At 46.1% G+C, this 20,742-nt stretch overlaps 1 protein-coding gene across 1 annotated transcript; it reads right to left on the bottom strand.

Annotated features, from left to right (window-relative positions):
- Nucleotides 1-427: 427 nt before the first annotated feature.
- On the bottom strand, nt 428-18,917 carry rnf168 (ring finger protein 168). Its single transcript, XM_034120855.1, has 8 exons — nt 18,579-18,917; nt 16,909-17,050; nt 4,780-4,969; nt 4,315-4,379; nt 3,701-3,856; nt 2,974-3,032; nt 2,111-2,171; nt 428-1,326 (listed from the first exon to the last, which is right to left on the bottom strand). Exons 2-8 carry the CDS (start codon nt 17,026-17,028, stop codon nt 739-741), a joined length of 1,239 nt encoding a protein of 412 aa, XP_033976746.1. The 5' UTR covers nt 17,029-17,050; nt 18,579-18,917; the 3' UTR covers nt 428-738.
- Nucleotides 18,918-20,742: the final 1,825 nt, after the last annotated feature.

Raw genomic sequence — 20,742 nt, 5'->3', positions numbered from 1 at the left:
AGGGGAATGAGAGGTTGGCGTGGCATGGTAACAGCATGGCAACAGCATGGCAACACAACGCTCGTAACTCGGCCCCCTCCTTTGCAGGGGGGCGTGGTCAGCTGCAGCGCATGCAAAGACAGGCTGGAGGAGAGCACATAGAGCGAAATGAGGCATGGCTAAAATGCATGATCTGTTTGGTATTTTGAAAAAGAAAACGTATAAATATACCTTATATAGGTATGGCCCTACAATATATCATTCAAATATAGCATGATAGGTCCACTTTAAGTAAGTCAAATGTATTTATAAAGCGCTTTTCCCAGACTTAGTCACAAAGTGCTTGACAAAGCATTAAAACATCATACGAATCATAAAAGAATGAATGACCTCCCGAGCCACGCGCTAAGAAGTGCTAACAACACACAAGTTACCCAAACGAGATGAATAGATCTGAACCACACAGGAGAATTATTTATTATCAGTCTGCATGCTCTACATTAGTGTTTGTATATGTCAGAGAACATCTTAAAAGTCCACACAGGTCCTCAGAGTCCAGGTGTTTCATGTCCATAGATTTTCACCTGAATATAAGCAGAGAAAGTCAGCAGATCTGCAGGTTTCAGAGGGACCAGGTCTACTCTCCTGATGAGAGTCCCGCAGTGACACGTCTGCAAAAAACTTGATTTAAAACAGATTTTCAAAAAGTCCAAAACTTCAAGTTTAAGCTCCAGGGGAGGAGGTCTCTGAGGACCCCCTTCAGCTGCTCAGGCTGAACATCTCCATCAGGGTGGCCTGCTTACTGCGCCTGGAGGATGAGGTCTTTGAGCTGGGGGTCTCGGCGCTGCTGGAGGTCTCAGGGCTGCCCCTGCTGGAGGTCTCAGGGCTGCTGGAGGTCTTGGTGCTGCCCCTGCTGGAGGTCTCAGGGCTGACTCTGCTGGAGGTCTTGGTGCTGGAGGTCTTGGTGCTGGAGGTCTTGGTGCTGCCCCTGTTCTGCCGCAGCAGGTAGGGGTCTGCGGACCCTTTGCGTCGGTCACTGGCTCTCTGCCTCTCCTCCTGGTCCAGCTCCTTCTGCAGCACCTTAGCCAGCCTCCGGTCGTCGTCCTCCTGCTGCTGCCGTCTGCTCTCCCACCCGGTGAGGTCCACAGTGGGGGAGAAGGGGGAGGGACAGCCTCTCTTTGGGGCCGTCAGATCCTCGTCCTCCAACGTCTCAGAGATCTTCCTCTTGGACGATGAAGGTCCAGCGTCTGCGTGGATGCGACTCTCGCGCTGCTCCTCCTCTGAGGAGCTGAGGAAACCCTCCAAACGCTCCTCCTGTAACGCCGCATCGCGGAGGAGGATGTTCTCCTGCAGGAGAAGACAAGGAGGACACGTTCATTAGAATTCAGTGATGTCGTAGCATCGTTAAAGACGCAACGCGGTCGCGTCTCTGGAGACGCAACGCGGTCGCATCTCTAGAGACGCAACGCGGTCGCATCTCTAGAGACGCAACGCGGTCGCATCTCTAGAGACGCAACGCGGTCGCATCTCTAGAGACGCAACGCGGTCGCATCTCTAAAGACGCAACGCGGTCGCATCTCTAGAGACGCAACGCGGTCGCATCTCTAGAGACGCAACGCGGTCGCATCTCTAGAGACGCAACGCGGTCGCGTCTCTGGAGACGCAACGCGGTCGCATCTCTAGAGACGCAACGCGGTCGCATCTCTAGAGACGCAACGCGGTCGCATCTCTAGAGACGCAACGCGGTCGCATCTCTAGAGACGCAACGCGGTCGCATCTCTAGAGACGCAACGCGGTCGCATCTCTAAAGACGCAACGCGGTCGCATCTCTAAAGACGCAACGCGGTCGCATCTCTAAAGACGCAACGCGGTCGCATCTCTAGAGACGCATCATGCCTGAGGAAAAGACGTTGCATAATAACTATGGTCACCTCAGTATAGGGTGTTGGTCTCCTTAGGCCACACCCTCCCTCATTACACAAAGACAGATCACCTGATATGAAGTGTATATAGCTTGGAGCTGGAAAAACTGCTTTAAAATTATGATGTGGTCAAAATATTCAGTTGCCTAATAATTGTGCACACTGTATGGATATGATTATTGATGCCAGATGAAGACAGACGGGTTTACCTTGTTGGACATGAAGCTGCCGTCTGATGAGCTGCTGTGAGCAGGGAGAGGACACAAGAACCTGAAACAGATACAACATAATCAGGGACAGTTTCCAGTCTAAAACCACCAGACTCAGGGACAGTTTCAGGACTAAAACCACCAGACTCAGGGACAGTTTCAGGACTAAAACCACCAGACTCAGGGACAGTTTCAGGACTAAAACCACCAGACTCAGGGACAGTTTCAGGACTAAAACCACCAGACTCAGGGACAGTTTCAGGACTAAAACCACCAGACTCAGGGACAGTTTCAGGACTAAAACCACCAGACTCAGGGACAGTTTCAGGACTAAAACCACCAGACTCGGGGACAGTTTCCAGTCTAAAACCACCAGACTCAGGGACAGTTTCAGGTCTAAAACCACCAGACTCAGGGACAGTTTCAGGACTAAAACCACCAGACTCGGAGACAGTTTCAGGTCTAAAACCACCAGACTCAGAGACAGTTTCAGGACTAAAACCACCAGACTCAGGGACAGTTTCAGGTCTAAAACCACCAGACTCAGGGACAGTTTCAGGACTAAAACCACCAGACTCAGAGACAGTTTCAGGACTAAAACCACCAGACTCAGGGACAGTTTCAGGACTAAAACCACCAGACTCAGAGACAGTTTCAGGACTAAAACCACCAGACTCAGAGACAGTTTCAGGACTAAAACCACCAGACTCAGAGACAGTTTCAGGACTAAAACCACCAGACTCAGAGACAGTTTCAGGACTAAAACCACCAGACTCAGAGACAGTTTCAGGACTAAAACCACCAGACTCAGAGACAGTTTCAGGACTAAAACCACCAGACTCAGGGAAAGACCCCCCCCTCACCTCTCCATCTGTCCCCCGCTGACCTCCTTCTTCTTCTTCTTGGCTGCAGGAGTAGCGTTCTGCAGGAGAACATATTAAATGAAACACATGGTTCTAAACATACAGTACATGTGACGTATGACACGTTATAAACATACAGTACATGTGACGTATGACACGTTATAAACATACAGTACACGTTATAAACATACAGCACATGTGATGTATGACACGTTCTAAACATACAGTACATGTGACGTATGACACGTTATAAACATACAGTACATGTGACGTATGACACGTTATAAACATACAGTACACGTTATAAACATACAGCACATGTGATGTATGACACGTTATAAACATACAGTACACGTTATAAACATACAGTACATGTGACGTATGACACGTTATAAACATACAGCACATGTGATGTATGACACGTTCTAAACATACAGTACATGTGACGTATGACACGTTATAAACATACAGTACATGTGACGTATGACACGTTCTAAACATACAGTACATGTGACGTATGACACGTTATAAACATACAGTACATGTGACGTATGACACGTTCTAAACATACAGTACATGTGACGTATGACACGTTATAAACATACAGTACATGTGACGTATGACACGTTCTAAACATACAGTACATGTGACGTATGACACGTTATAAACATACAGTACATGTTATAAACATACAGCACATGTGATGTATGACACAGTGAGTACAGACCAGCTGAGAGCTGAGCAGCAGAGCCAGCCTCTCGTCTTCCTCCCTCCTCTTCCTCTCCTCCTGCAGCTCCAGCTGTTCCTCCTGCAGGAGACGCCTGATCAACTCCTCACTCTGCCTGCTCTCCTCCTCCTCCAGCACCCGCTTCTCCTCAGTCAACTGAAACATACAACACGTCAACACGTCAACAACAGCTTCTCCTCCGTCAGCTGAAACATAAAACACGTCAACAACAGCTTCTCCTCCGTCAGCTGAAACATACAACACGTCAACAACAGCTTCTCCTCCGTCAGCTGAAACATAAAACACGTCAACAACAGCTTCTCCTCCGTCAGCTGAAACATACAACACGTCAACAGCTTCTCCTCCGTCAGCTGAAACATACAACACGTCAACAGCTTCTCCTCCGTCAGCTGAAACATACAACACGTCAACAGCTTCTCCTCCGTCAGCTGAAACATAAAACACGTCAACACGTCAACAACAGCTTCTCCTCCGTCAGCTGACACATACAACACGTCAACAGCTTCTCCTCCGTCAGCTGAAACATACAACACGTCAAATGTTGAACAGTGAAGGTAATTGTGTGTGTGCTCAACCACACGTGTTAAACTTACTCTGGAGACCTGATCCTCGTACTCCTGCTTCAGCTCTCCAGGCAGACACACTCTGGGAAAAAACACTGAGAACACACACACACACACACACACACACACACACACACACACACACACACACACACACACACACACACACACACACACACACACACACACACACACACACACACCACACACACCACACACACACACACACACACACACACACACACACACACACACACACACACACACACACACACACACACACACACACACACACACACACACACACACACACACACACACACACACACACACACACACACACACACACAAATAAGAAGTACAGCTGTATCCTAACAGTACTACGGTGTCTGTGTCTCTTTCTGTATGTGTCTCTATGTGTGTCTCTCTGTGTGTGTCTCTCTCTTTCTGTATGTGTGTCTGTGTGTGTCTGTGTGTGTCTGTGTGTGTGTGTACCTCCCGGCTCCTCCTCCTCTCCTCTGATTCGTCTCTCACACTGACGGGGGAAGCTGCTCTGGATCCTGCTCCACAGCTTCTGATCCACCATGGAGTTCTTCCTGCTGTGCAGCCTCGCCCACGAGGAGACTCTCTTCCTGCAGAGAGGACAGCAGAGCGTGGCCTTATCCACGGACTCCAGGAAGCACACCTGAAGACAGGAAGTCACCTTTATTATTATACAGGAAGCACACCTGAAGACAGGAAGTCACCTTTATTATTATACAGGAAGCACACCTCAGCTTTTATTGTCATACGTACATAGCTACAGTGTAGTTATGTACGTATGACAATAATGGTTTTAGACCTGAAACTGTCTCTGAGTCTGGTGGTTTTAGACCTGAAACTGTCCCTGAGTCTGGTGGTTTTAGACCTGAAACTGTCCCTGAGTCTGGTGGTTTTAGTCCTGAAACTGTCCCTGAGTCTGGTGGTTTTAGTCCTGAAACTGTCCCTGAGTCTGGTGGTTTTAGACCTGAAACTGTCTCTGAGTCTGGTGGTTTTAGACCTGAAACTGTCCCTGAGTCTGGTGGTTTTAGACCTGAAACTGTCCCTGAGTCTGGTGGTTTTAGTCCTGAAACTGTCCCTGAGTCTGGTGGTTTTAGTCCTGAAACTGTCTCTGAGTCTGGTGGTTTTAGTCCTGAAACTGTCTCTGAGTCTGGTGGTTTTAGTCCTGAAACTGTCTCTGAGTCTGGTGGTTTTAGACCTGAAACTGTCCCTGAGTCTGGTGGTTTTAGTCCTGAAACTGTCTCTGAGTCTGGTGGTTTTAGACCTGAAACTGTCCCTGAGTCTGGTGGTTTTAGACCTGAAACTGTCTCTGAGTCTGGTGGTTTTAGACCTGAAACTGTCCCCGAGTCTGGTGGTTTTAGACCTGAAACTGTCCCCAAGTCTGGTGGTTTTAGTCCTGAAACTGTCTCTGAATCTGGTGGTTTTAGACCTGAAACTGTCTGAGTCTGGTGGTTTTAGTCCTGAAACTGTCTCTGAGTCTGGTGGTTTTAGACCTGAAACTGTCTGAGTCTGGTGGTTTTAGTCCTGAAACTGTCTCTGAGTCTGGTGGTTTTAGTCCTGAAACTGTCTCTGAGTCTGGTGGTTTTAGTCCTGAAACTGTCTGAGTCTGGTGGTTTTAGACCTGAAACTGTCCCCGAGTCTGGTGGTTTTAGTCCTGAAACTGTCTCTGAGTCTGGTGGTTTTAGACCTGAAACTGTCCCTGAGTCTGGTGGTTTTAGACCTGAAACTGTCCCTGAGTCTAGTGGTTTTAGACCTGAAACTGTCCCTGAGTCTGGTGTTTTTAGTCCTGAAACTGTCTCTGAGTCTGGTGGTTTTAGTCCTGAAACTGTCTCTGAGTCTGGTGGTTTTAGTCCTGAAACTGTCCCTGAGTCTGGTGGTTTTAGTCCTGAAACTGTCCCTGAGTTGGTGGTTTTAGTCCTGAAACTGTCCCCGAGTCTGGTGGTTTTAGACCTGAAACTGTCTCTGAGTCTGGTGGTTTTTAGACCTGAAACTGTCCCTGAGTCTGGTGGTTTTAGTCCTGAAAACTGTCTCTGAGTCTGGTGGTTTTAGACCTGAAACTGTCCCAGAGTCTGGTGGTTTTAGTCCTGATGCTGTCCCTGAGTCTGGTTGGTTTTAGTCCTGAAACTGTCCCTGAGTCTGGTGGTTTTAGTCCTGCAACTGTCCCTGAGTCTGGTGGTTTTTAGACCTGAAACTGTCTCCGAGTCTGGTGGTTTTTAGACCTGAAACTGTCCCTGAGTCTGGTGGTTTTAGTCCTGAAACTGTCCCTGAGTCTGGTGGTTTTAGTCCTGAAACTGTCCCTGAGTCTGGTGGTTTTAGTCCTGAAACTGTCCCTGAGTCTGGTGGTTTTAGACCTGAAACTGTCCCTGAGTCTGGTGGTTTTAGTCCTGAAACTGTCCCTGAGTCTGGTGGTTTTAGTCCTGAAACTGTCCCTGAGTCTGGTGGTTTTAGTCCTGCAACTGTCCCTGAGTCTGGTGGTTTTAGACCTGAAACTGTACCTGAGTCTGGTGGTTTTAGTCCTGAAACTGTCCCTGAGTCTGGTGGTTTTAGACCTGAAACTGTCCCTGAGTCTGGTGGTTTTAGACCTGAAACTGTCTCTGAGTCTGGTGGTTTTAGACCTGAAACTGTCCCTGAGGCTGGTGGTTTTAGACCTGAAACTGTCCCTGAGTCTGGTGGTTTTAGACCTGAAACTGTCCCTGAGTCTGGTGGTTTTAGACCTGAAACTGTCCCTGAGTCTGGTGGTTTTAGACCTGAAACTGTCCCTGAGTCTGGTGGTTTTAGTCCTGCAACTGTCCCTGAGTCTGGTGGTTTTAGACCTGAAACTGTCCCCGAGTCTGGTGGTTTTAGACCTGAAACTGTCCCTGAGTCTGGTGGTTTTAGACCTGAAACTGTCCCCGAGTCTGGTGGTTTTAGTCCTGAAACTGTCCCTGAGTCTGGTGGTTTTAGTCCTCTCTTTTTGCATTCAGGGCATACAAGAGGTGTAACATTATTTTAATACCAAAACTATATTGAAATAGAGTCTAGCTTGAACAGCAACTAAGTAGCTGCAACATAACTGGGTTATTTGGTGATAACTACCAAAGTAAAGTAACTTCAGACGCAGACGTCACGTAGCTTCTCAGACGAGAGGGGTGGCGACGAGAGTGTCACGTTACTTCTCTCACGGCATAGTTCACGGCATGGTAGGCGACGATCGACACGATTGTCTGCTCAGTGAGTTCGTTCATTGGCACAAATCACACCTCATGTGTGTCAGCCCCGCCCCCCACAGCGCGCGTGGCAGCCACAGCGCACCTGGCAACGATGCTGGTCACATCCTTATGTAAACGGCAATTTACATTTGGTCTGACAGAAAGATGAGGGGATTCCTTGGTGCACACTATTTAGAGACGGATGAAGAGAGGGTAGAGCTGAAATCCAATCTCCTGGCCTGCGACCGCTTCAAAGGCTCACACACAGCTGAAAGAATCTGTGAGCCAACATGCGTAAAGCGTTCACTGTGTGCTTCCCAACGGAGCAAGAAGATGAAGATGTTGATGAAGAGGATGATGTTGATGACCCAGAGCTATGGCATGACCTTTCCCTTGAAGATCAGGAAACGGCAGATGCTGCCATGGCAAAGAAACAGCGCTTGCAGTGTTTTGCGCACACACTGCAGCTGGTGGTGGGAGACGGATTGAAGGAAACAAAAGGAACAACCTCTTCTCTTGCAAAGTTGTCTAAGCTCAGCTCACTGCTGCATGCAAGCACAACTTTTAAAGATGTGTTTGATGCTGAATTTGGGGAACAAAGAGGCATCCCTGCTGCTGTCACCACAAGATGGAACTCCACACTCAGGCAAGTGAAGGCAGTACTCCGTTGTGAACATCCGAAGCTTTGCCGTGTACAGGGTTCTTACACCTTCTCCAAAGTCAAATTCAAGCACTTTTCAAGCATTTTCAAGGTGCATTTTCAAGCATCTTACAGCTGTTGTAAATTACATATTTATATACACATAATTATACTCAAATGATTATTTGGTCTCTTGGACCCTGAGATTGATGCATCTATAACTTGTGTTTTTCACTCACTCACTCTGACAAACACACACACACTTCACATCATTTTTCATAATAAAAAAAAGCACACAAATTGTGTGGCTGAATGAAACTGTTACTTCATTTTATGTTTATGCAACTGTTATGTTGAAAAGCACATAATGACTTGTTTAAGACTCGGTTTTCAAAGTTTAGGACTTGGGACTTGAACTTGAGTGCAAAGACTTGGTCCCACCTCTGCTGTGAACACCTCTGCTGTGAACACCTCTGCCAGCTGAACTGCACACACCCTGAGAACACGGCCAGGGATGCCATCAGGTCCAGGAGCCTTGTGTGGGTTAACCCTTTTAAAGGATTTACACACATCTGCCCTATTTAAAACAAAAGGGCAGTGTAGCTCCTGGTCCCTCTGTACCTCCACAGCCTGGCTGCTCTCAAAGCGTGCAAAGAAACTGTTTAGCTCATCTGGGAGAGATGCGCACGCAGACACTCCCGCAGCACCCCCCGCTGCTCCTTTGTAGTCAGTCATTGTCCTTAGTCCCGCCCACATGTTCCTGGTGTTACAGCCTTTGAAGTCAGATTCCACCTTGTCTTTGTACTGTCTCTTTGCTGCTGATTGCTCTCCGGAGATCATACCTAGACTTCCTGTACTCCTCCAGATCTCCAGCTCTGTGCGCGGTAGTACGCGCTCTCAGCTTGTAGCGCACATCGGAGTTTATCCAGGGCTTTTGATTTGGGAATGGCCGTACAGAAACCTTCGGTACCACGTCATCGATGCATTTCCCAATGTAGCAGATGACAGTGTCCGTGTGTGTGTTGATGTTGTTGTCCTCAAACACACTCCAATCCGTAGATGCAGAGCAGTCCTGCAGTGCTGCATCTGACTCCTCGCTCCATCGCTGTACTGTCCTTGTTATCGGTCTGTCCCGTTTGAGTTTCTGCTTGTAAGCAGGCAGCAGCAGCAGAGAGATGTGGTCTGAAGGGAGGGCGAGGGAGAACCTTGTATCCATGTTGAAAAGGGGAATAAACATGGTCCAGTATGTTTCAGAAGGTGTGTGTGTGTTACCTTGCAGAAGGTGTGTGTGTGTGTGTGTTACCTTGCAGAAGGCGTGTGTGTGTGTGTGTTACCTTGCAGAAGGCGTGTGTGTGTGTGTGTGTGTGTGTTACCTTGCAGAAGGCGTGTGTGTGTGTTACCTTGCAGAAGGTGTGTGTGTGTGTGTTACCTTGCAGAAGGCGTGTGTGTGTGTTACCTTGCAGAAGGTGTGTGTGTTACCTTGCAGAAGGTGTGTGTGTGTGTGTGTGTTACCTTGCAGAAGGTGTGTGTGTGTGTTACCTTGCAGAAGGTGTGTGTGTGTGTGTGTGTTACCTTGCAGAAGGCGTGTGTGTGGGTGTTACCGTTGCAGAAGGCGTGTGTGTGGTGCTACCTTGCAGAAGGCGTGTGTGTTGTTACCTTGCAGTAAGGGCGTGTGTGTGTGTTAACCTTGCAGAGGTGTGTGTGTGTGTGTGTTACCTTGCAGAAGGCGTGTGTGTGTGTGTTACCCTTGCAGAAGGCGGTGTGTGTGTGTTTACCTTGCAGAAGGCGTGTGTGTGTTGTGTTACCCTTGCAGAAGGCGTGTGTGTGTGTGTGTACCTTGCAGAAGGTGTGTGTGTGTGTTACCTTGCAGAAGGTGTGTGTGTGTGTGTTACCTTGCAGAAGGGTTGGTGTGTGTTACCTTGCCAGAAGGTGTGGGTGTTACCTTGCAGAAGGTGTGTGTGTGTGTTTACCTTGCAGAAGGGGTTGTGTTTACCTTGCAGAAGGTGTGTGGTGTGTTACCTTGCAGAAGGATGTGTGTTACCTTGCAGAAGGGTGTGTTGTGTTACCTTGCAGAAGGTGTGTGTGTGTGTTACCTTGCAGAAGGTGTGTGTGTGTTACCTTGCAGAAGGTGTGTGTGTTACCTTGCAGAAGGTGTGTGTGTGTGTTACCTTGCAGAAGGTGTGTGTGTTACCTTGCAGAAGGTGTGTGTTACCTTGCAGAAGGTGTGTGTGTGTGTTACCTTGCAGAAGGTGTGTGTGTGTGTTACCTTGCAGAAGGTGTGTGTGTGTGTTACCTTGCAGAAGGTGTGTGTGTGTGTTACCTTGCAGAAGGTGTGTGTGTGTGTTACCTTGCAGAAGGTGTGTGTGTGTGTTAGGGGTTTCACAACTACCAATATTTACTAGTCAACAAGTTTTTCAAAATAGTAGTTGACTAGTTGTTGCGTCACAATAAAGACACACAGAGATGTAAAACTGTATTTTGTATTGCATGCATACGGTTACGTTACACACTGCAACAAAGCATTTTAATTTGGGTTACATGGCTGATTAAATTAAAAACTGGACTCACCAAATCTACTGCAAACACTCTGTTGAGAACATAAATGCAACGTAAATCCAGTGCGCATTGCGCAACACTTTACTCGCTGTCACTGTCCTCGATAACGATGTCCAGCCTTCCAGGTTTTTTGCGTTAAGGAAGACCAAAGCGTCAACATGTGAGGGAAGGAGGCGTCACCGCTGTCGCGTGACAGTGTTGCCTGCCAGGGAAACCATCCGGTCACTTGGGGTGCTGGTGGCTAGCCAGGTAGCTCCTGGTGGCTAGCCAGGTAGCTCCTGGTGGCTAGCCAGGTAGCTCCTGGTGGCTAGCCAGGTAGCTCCTGGTGGCTAGCCAGGTAGCTCCTGGTGGCTAGTCAGGTAGCTCCTGGTGGCTAGCCAGGTAGCTCCTGGTGGCTAGCCAGGTAGCTCCTGGTGGCTAGCCAGGTAGCTCCTGGAAAGCTTGGCTAAACGGGGGAAGCGGTTTGTGTTTTGTGCCCACCACTCCAGAGGGTTATCCATGGTGGGGGTATGGGGGTGTCTGCTGGCAGTAATCCCGTAGCTCATCCGCGCCACTGTTGACCTGTGTTTTCTAGTTGCTCTCTAAATGAGGTCCAAACAGATGTTCAAAGAGGAGGGGGTGCTAGTGGAGCTCGTGAACTTTTAGCGCCGGAGCTAAAACGGAAACTGTAGAGCGCATAGGTGCGGCGCATAGGTGCGGCGCATAGGTGCGGCGCATAGGTGCGGCGCATAGGTGCGGCGCATAGGTGCGGCGCATAGGTGCGGCGCATAAGATGAGGACCCCTGAATGTCGGACATGTTTTGAAGGAGCATTTTGCAGCACCTCAGCGCCAATGCATCCTCATCTTCTTCTTCTTCTTTAGATTTTATTGGCGGTTGGCAAACCAACTTATAGGTGCATTACCGCCACCAACTGGTCTGGAGTGTGGACAAGAGACTATCCAGAAAACAATAAACAAAAGAAATAAAACACAACAAAACAAACAAAAACAAAACAAACAAAAACAAAACAAACAAACCAAAACAAAAAAGAACCAAAACTCTAGATTATTTTAAATTTATCAGTTTCTCTTAAAAACTTAATAATCTCACAATAAATATTGCCTGATGTTTTCCCCAACAGCCCCGACATCGACAAGTCACTGAATCCTGCCCTCTTCAGTGTCTGAAAAACACACCTCTCTGAACACTATATTTCACACAAATCATTAAAACATGTTCCACAGTTTCTGGCTGGCTACAGTGTGTACACTTTCCGGTTGGATGCTTTCCTATTCTACTCAATGTATGATTGAGACCTGTATGACCTATTCTCATCCGAGAAATGACATGTTCCTCCCTTCTTTTAAACCCCACCTTCCTTCCATCCCCCACATACCTTTGAATGTTATAAAGATGTCTTCCTGTATCACTAAGGTCCCAATGTTCTTGCCATGTTGTTTGTGCATATTTATGTATGAATGTTTTAACCTCCGCTTTGCTAAGTGGAACTTCTATGTCTATGTTCATAATTCTGAGTGTTTGTTTGGCCAGAATATCCACCTGTTCATTACCCTCCACACCAACATGAGCAGGAACCCAGATGAAACTAGTTGCTATGCCTTTGATTTGCATTTTATATCAAATTAGAAATATTTCATTTATTATGTCCATTCTAAATGAAGATCTGCCTGATCGTATACTCGATAATGCTGAAAAACTGTCCGATGCAATTACACTATTATGTATTTCTTTCCCCTCTATCCATTTCAATGCCAACACCAATGCCCACAACTCTGTGGTGTATACTGACACATGGTCTGTTACCCTTTTCTTTATATGTGTATTACTCACTGGGATATAAACTGCTGCCCCTGCACGCCCTGTCTCTGGGTCTTTGGAGCCATCTGTAAATATGATTGTTGAGTCTGAGTCTGGACTATGCGCCATACTGGTAGTAGTTCTTTCTTTTCCTTCAACTCCCTTTGTATATTGAGGTCTACCCTTGGCAATGGGAATAACCAGGGTGGAATGGACGAGATTGGAACTGTGGGGCAATACTGTATTTTATTCAAACCTATACTTGCTGCTTTAACATCGCCAATCCATCCAACACGTGTTAAATGTGACTCATCGTGCTCCCAGCAGTCTTTCAAAATACTTTTCGCAGGATGACTATCACAATGCCCCTGAAGGTTTACCCAGTATGCCAACATTAACTTAACTCTTCTTATCCTTAAAGGCATTTCTCCCATTTCCACCTGTATTGCTGATACTGGAGATGTTTTAAAAGCTCCACTACATATTCTCAGGGCCTGAGCTTGTAGGACATCCAGTTTTTTAAGGTTAGATTCTGCTGCTGCCATGAACGCTATACACCCATAATCTACTACAGGTCTCATGAGTGCCCAATATATATTCAGAAGTGATGATCTACTCGCTCCCCACTCCTGTCCCGCCAAACACCGAAGTACATTGTTGACCTTTTTACATTTATTTTGAACTTTGCCTATATGATTGCTCCATGTTAGCTTTCAAACCAAACACCAAGACATCTTATTGTATTAACCTGTTCAAGAGGTTGCTCATACAATTTTAACGATATAGGAGCAATTTTATGCCGTTTTGTAAAACAAATGACCTGCGTCTCAGCTACTGACAGTTTGAATCCCCATTTATTTGTCCATTTCTCCACTTCAACTATTGCAGCTTGTATTTTCTTTCCAACATGTGCTACATTGCGACCTTTTGCCCACAAAGCCCCATCATCTGCATACAAAGATTTTCCCACACTTGGATGAACTTGATTAAAAATGTCATGTATCATTATATTGAACAGCAACGGACTACATACACTACCTTGTACCATTCTCCACAGCATAAACACTTGAGTACTCTGCACCTACTCTTACTTGTATTTTCCTGTCCAGTAAAAAATTCATAACCCAATTATATGCTTTACCACCAATTCCCAATGATTTTAACTTGATTAGTAGTCCTTCCTTCCAGAGCATGTCATAAGCCTTTTCAATATCAAAGAAGACTGCAATCACTACTTCCTTGTTGGTCTGTGCTTTCCTGATGTCTGATTCTAAGCACAATATAGAATCCATTGTATTCCGACCCCTGACCCCTCTGAAACCCACTTTGATACGGGGACAACAGAGCTTTACTTTCTAAGATATATGTTAACCTTTCTGTAACCATTCTTTCCATCATTTTGCATAAATGAGATGTCAGGGCAATAGGTCTGTAGCTAGATGGATCTGAAGGGTCTTTCCCTGGCTTTCGGATGGGCACTAGAATCCCACACCCTGTTAAACAACCTTAACACAATGACTAGAGTGTTATCTGTCATGTGTTCCAACATTTTGTAACAAACACCATCTTTCCCAGGAGTGGTTTGACGAGCACTAATAATTGCTCTTCTCAACTCAAACATACTAAAATGCAGGTCCAACTGATCCCCTAACACTTCTACTCTATCCAATATTCTCAGGTTTTCCATTAGTGTATTATTTCTGCACTGCCTGGCTTCCTCTGTAAGGTTATCCGAACTATGAACTTTCCTAAATGTTTGAGCTAGAAGTTCCGCCTTTCCTAAGTTTGTGACAGCCATTATGTCCCCTCTGCTCAAAACTGGCAACTCATAATTCCTTCGAATTCCACCCATTCTCCTGATCATGCCCCAAACATCTGCAAGCTGTACTTCTCTTCCAATACTATTGCAATATTGCCTCCAAAAAGTGCGTTTTTGCGTTCTTATTGTTCTCCTTACTATAGCCTGGGCCCTTTCATACTGATTCAAAGCTTCCTGAGAAAGGAGTTGTTTGAGTTGCCTGAATGCTTTATTTCTGTCTTTAATGGACTTGCTACATTCATCATTCCACCAGGGTACACTCTTGGTACGCCTAGCTCCTGCAATCTTCGGAATTGTTTCTTTAGCTGAATGAATGATAACCTTGACCAGCTCATCATTGAATTTATTTATATCATCAAAATGTTCCTCTTGAAGTGTTTTACATCTATTCGTACTTACAACTTGGAAGGCATCCCAATTAGCCTTTCCCAATTTCCACCTAGGAATTTTCTTTTCCTTTTCAAAACTCATGTTGGTTCCAACTTTAGTCATCACCGGATAATGATCGCTGCCCACTGTAGTATGCTTTACCACATCCCATGTACTTATACCTGCTATAGCACTAGATACAAATGTCAGATCGAGTACTGTTTCTATATTCTTCGTACAATTATATCGTGTTCCTTCCCCAGTGTTAATACACACTAGCCCGTGGTCATCTATAAATTCCTCAACTACTGCACCATTTGCATCTGTGCTACTGCTTCCCCATAGCGAGTTATGTGAATTAAAATCCCCACACCATATTACTTTGTCTTGCAGTGAACCCCCAGCATCCTCTAATATACTTTGATCTCATTTCCCACATGGATTATAATCATTTACTATATCTATAGGTCCTCTATCATTCCATACCCTTATAACTATTGCCTCATGCTCTGTACTTACATGCATAACTTTGTAACTTATACCACTCTGTATGAATGTTGCAACTCCTCCCCCTCTGCCAGAGTCCCTATCTCGTCTAACTGCAGGATATCCCTTCACAATAAAATCCAGTTGTGGTTTCAGCCATGTTTCCTGGATACAAAGTACATTAGGTTTCTCTCCCAGGTTGTCTATATATTTTTTGAACTCTTGTCCATTTGCAATTAAACTTCTAGCATTCCACTGCAGTACAATGAACACCATCAGGATGATCCAGTCCATGTCTGAGATTGTTGGACGTCATCATTCAGGATATCTTTCACATGTTCCCAGTGCATCCCTTTCACCTCAAGGTACTTTTCAGCTGATTTGACAATTATTTTGATTCTTTCATTCCGGCTTTTAGTCTGCGCTGAACAGTTGATAATCTCTGCCATAAACAGTACAAACTCTCTTTGACTCACTATCAGAGTGTCCTCCTTCAACTTAACACAGTTGTGAACTTTTTCTGTTTCTTTGCTCTTTTTGTTGTTTTCCATTGTAACCTGCGTTCCTCCTGAAACGGTCTTTGCTGCCTCTGCATAGCTAACTCCCTGCGTCACCCTGACTCGCTGCACCTCTTCTGCTTTCTTGCTAACCTCACATCCACGGTACGCTGAGCTATGCTCCCCTCCGCAATTGCAACATTTCAGCTTTGCCCCTTCCTCACATTTGCCGTATTCATGATCTCCACCACATCTGCCACACCTTTGTTTTCCCTTGCACACTGCCGCCACATGTCCAAATCTCTGACATTTAAAACATCTTAGTGGTGGTGGAACATACGGTCTCACATAATAACACATATATCCAATGAGTATCTTTTCCGGAAGACTTTTTTCATCAAAAGTGATCAGAACCGAAAGACTATCCTCTTTGATCCCATTGCGGTTTGCTTTCATGCGTTTGACATCACTTATTCTTGCATTTGTTATATTCCCTTTCACATCCTCAGCTGATATTCTGACGGGGATTCCTGTCACAACTCCCCTGACTAGCTTTCTACCACTGAACAGTGAACATTCCACTTTCTTACCCTCCACAGTACTCATCGTTATTGCTTTCCCCTGTTGCTCTCTATCCCTACATTTGATCAACATTGATCCATTCCTCAATACTTTAGCACTCATCACCTCCCCGATTTCTTTACTGATGGATTTAGTTAACCGTATTGGGTTCCACACGCCAAACGAAGCTCCCTCTTGCGCAAGTTTCACAACCACCATGAACTCCTGTTGCCTATTTCCGACCACTCTTTCTCTCCTTTCACCCTCACTATTGCTCTCATCCGAATTAGTATTTCCTCCCTTTTTACGTTTATTTCTCCTCACTATATCCCATTTTCCATTTTCACAACTCCCGCCTGCGCCTGTTACGTCCATATCTCCTAACTCGCTTCCTGCCTCGTCACTTCCCTCTGCCATCTCTCGTCCAGTCACAGTCCAGTGTTGCCACCGCCGTCTACCAGAATCAGCTAGCCGATTCGCAGCCCGGCATCCTCATCTCCCACGTTTGCCTCCATTTTGTTCACGACTAGATGACTAGGGACTACAGCGCCGACTAGTGGTAGAGGTAGTCGACTAGTTGCTGAAACCCCTAGTGTGTGTGTGTTACCTTGCAGAAGGTCTGTGTGTGTGTGTGTGTGTGTGTGTGTGTGTGTGTGTGTGTGTGTGTTACCTTGCAGAAGGTGTGTGAGCAGGGCAGGGTCACCGGCTCCATGAAGATCTCCAGACAGACGGGGCAGCGACAGTCGTCCAGAGAGAGAGAGAGACCCTCCAGATCTGACACCAGCGACATCTTCCTCCTCCTCTTCCTCAGTCTGCAGGAGGAACAGGGAGGTTAGACTCAATGCTAACAGGAAGTTATTAAACCCTGTTCTAACCCTATATCTATCTTCCTCCTCCTCTTCCTCAGTCTGCAGGAGGAACAGGGAGGTTAGACTCAATGCTAACAGGAAGTTATTAAACCCTGTTCTAACCCTATATCTATCTTCCTCCTCCTCTTCCTCAGTCTGCAGGAGGAACAGGGAGGTTAGACTCAATGCTAACAGGAAGTTATTAAACCCTGTTCTAACCCTATATCTATCTTCCTCCTCCTCTTCCTCAGTCTGCAGGAGGAACAGGGAGGTTAGACTCAATGCTAACAGGAAGTTATTAAACCCTGTTCTAACCCTATATCTATCTTCCTCCTCCTCCTCTTCCTCAGTCTGCAGGGGGAACAGGGAGGTTAGACTCAATGCTAACAGGAAGTTATTAAACCCTGTTCTAACCCTATATCTATCTTCCTCCTCCTCCTCTTCCTCAGTCTGCAGGGGGAACAGGGAGGTTAGACTCAATGCTAACAGGAAGTTATTAAACCCTGTTCTAACCCTATATCTATCTTCCTCCTCCTCCTCTTCCTCAGTCTGCAGGAGGAACAGGGAGGTTAGACTCAATGCTAACAGGAAGTTATTAAACCCTGTTCTAACCCTATATCTATCTTCCTCCTCCTCCTCTTCCTCAGTCTGCAGGGGGACAGGGAGGTTAGACTCAATGCTAACAGGAAGTTATTAAACCCTGTTCTAACCCTATATCTATCTTCCTCCTCCCTCTTCCTCAGTCTGCAGGAGGAACAGGGAGGTTAGACTCAATGCTAACAGGAAGTTATTAAACCCTGTTCTAACCCTATATCTATCTTCCTCCTCCTCCTCTTCCTCAGTCTGCAGGGGGAACAGGGAGGTTAGACTCAATGCTAACAGGAAGTTATTAACCCTGTTCTAACCCTATATCTATCTTCCTCCTCCTCCTCTTCCTCAGTCTGCAGGGGGAACAGGGAGGTTAGACTCAATGCTAACAGGAAGTTATTAAACCCTGTTCTAACCCTATATCTATCTTCCTCCTCCTCCTCTTCCTCAGTCTGCAGGAGGAACAGGGAGGTTAGACTCAATGCTAACAGGAAGTTATTAAACCCTGTTCTAACCCTATATCTATCTTCCGCGTCTATAAACCTGACGTTAGCCAACAGGTATTCTGATTGATTGATTGATTGAAAAGTTTATTAACAGCTTGTATATTGGGTACAGTACAGTACAGCTAATCATTGAAATACCAACATGTGGCGACACTAACTCTAAAAGTTCACAGGTACGGTGTGTAGTAATAATCAGTTCGAACCCTAAATGAGATATTAAACCTGTTCTTTAACAGGATAACTCAAGTGTTCATCTGTTCTAACTGGAGCTGCTGAGCATCTGGTGACAAAACCAGTGGAGCTAATGTTAGGAGCTAGTTAGTAACTAGTTAGCTGTGTTTGGGACACAACAACAGAGACATAAAGAGTAAGAAATGACTCTGTGACATCCCACTCACCTGAGCTCTGCTTGTCACAGGTGGAGCTGAAGGTATATATTATAAAGACACAGGTAACAGTGAGCCCCTGACCGCAGTGTTTGTGTTAGCGGCTAACAGCTAGCAGCTAACTTACTGTGACAACAGTTAACACTATCTCAGGACTAACCGAGCTCCCCGGAGACTCACCGGATCTGTCCCGGTGTCAGACCCTCAGACTGTTCATATAAAGACCCTAAAAACTGTCGTATTTAACGGTTTATTGATCATACTTTACGGTAAACCGAATAAACTCCCCCGCGTGAATCTGTTGCTGACTGAATGCGCATGCGCAGAGTCTGTGTGATGACCGGGGCCCGTTCTCATTTCATCAAATGTCCCTCCTCGGCTCCCCTCCTCGACTCCCCTCCTCGACTCCTATCCTCGACTCCTATCCTCGAGACCTTGTCCCGCCCACAGGAGATGCGAGCGGAGGAGCCGAGGAGGGGAACCGAGGAGAGAGGAGGGGAAGCAGCAGGCGGTTAGAGAAATGAGAACTCCTCTCCTCTGAGCGGTCATTTTAAAGAGACGTCCATTAATGATGACAGGAGGCACAGCAGCCCTCTGTCTGATAGATAGATAGATAGATAGATAGATAGATAGATAGATCGTACTTTATTGATCCCAAATTGGGAAATTGTTTTTGTTACAGCAGCATAAAAGGCATTTTACAATAAAACAAAATATACAAGAATAGAAATAAAATAAAATAAAATATAAAATAAAATATAAAATATACATGTCAAAATACAAAATAGAAAATATACATACAGATATTATATATATATATATATATATATATATATATATATATATATATATATATATATATATCTCTGGTCTTGGCCACATTCAGAAGCAGATGATTTCTTCCAGTCCACTCAACAAAATCACCCACCAGCGCTCTGTACTCCTCCTCCCGTCCATCCCTTATACACCCTACCACTGCAGAGTCATCCGAAAACTTCTGCAGGTGGCATGACTCTGAGTTGTATAGAAAGTCAGAGGTGTATAAGGTGAACAGGAAAGGAGACAGCACAGTCCCCTGTGGGGCTCCAATACTACCAACCACCACATCAGACAGCACACTGCCCAGCCGGACGTACTGTGGTCTGTCCGTGAGGTAGTTGGTAATCCAGGAGATGGTGGACGAGTTTACCCTCATAGCCTGCAGCTTGTCACTCAGTAGCCGAGGCTGGATCGTGTTGAATGCACTGGAGAAATCAAAAAAGGTGATTCTCACAGTGCAACCCGATCCATTCAGGTATGAGTGAGCACGCTGCAGCAGGTAAATAATGGCATCGTCCACCCCCAGGTGAGGCTGGTAGGGCAAATTGCAGAGGGTCAAGGAATGATCTCACCTGCGGTCTGAGATGGGCCAAGACCAGTCTCTCAAGCACCTTCATCACATGAGATGTGAGTGCTACAGGGCGATAGTCATTGAGCCCAGAAGGAGTTGTCTTTTTAGGGACCGGAACAACGCATGATGTCTTCCACAGCACCGGGATGGTCTCCAAGTGCAGGCTCAGGTTGAATATATACTGGAGAACAGGAGCCAGCTGGCGTGCACAGGTCCTCAGGACCCTGGGGCTGATACCATCAGGGCCAGCAGCCTTGCCTTGGTGGAGTTTTTCCATCTGACTCTGGACCTGTCCTGTGCTCACAGTGAAGCGGGGGGGGGGGGCTTGATGGCAGGGGGGATAGAGAGGGGGGGGGTCTGAGGCAAGATGAGCAGAGAGGGGGGGGGGGGGGTCAGGGGCAATGTGAGCAGAGGGGGGGGGGACAGATGTGTTCATGACCACTTATATATTTACTTTGAATTCATTCACAGTGCGGTATAATGAGACAACAACAGGCTACAGTTCAAGGTTCAAGGTTCAAGGTTCTTTATTGTCAATCTGACATAGCTACAGAGTAATTATGTAGTTGAACATCTTATGTCACAGGCTTCTCCAACAATGCAACATAATAACATAATAACAATAAGAGCAATAAGAGCAAGAGCAATACAAAAAGAAAAATAGTTATAAAATAAAAAAAGATACATACACACACACACACACACCACACACACACACACACACACACACACACACACACACACACACACACACACACACACATATGTATATATTTATATAAATAT

The sequence above is a fragment of the Trematomus bernacchii genome, unplaced genomic scaffold (assembly GCF_902827165.1).
Source record: "Trematomus bernacchii unplaced genomic scaffold, fTreBer1.1, whole genome shotgun sequence".
In the NCBI taxonomy this organism is placed as follows: Eukaryota; Metazoa; Chordata; class Actinopteri; order Perciformes; family Nototheniidae; genus Trematomus; species Trematomus bernacchii.
This window is presented reverse-complemented; position numbering and strand designations above follow the sequence as displayed.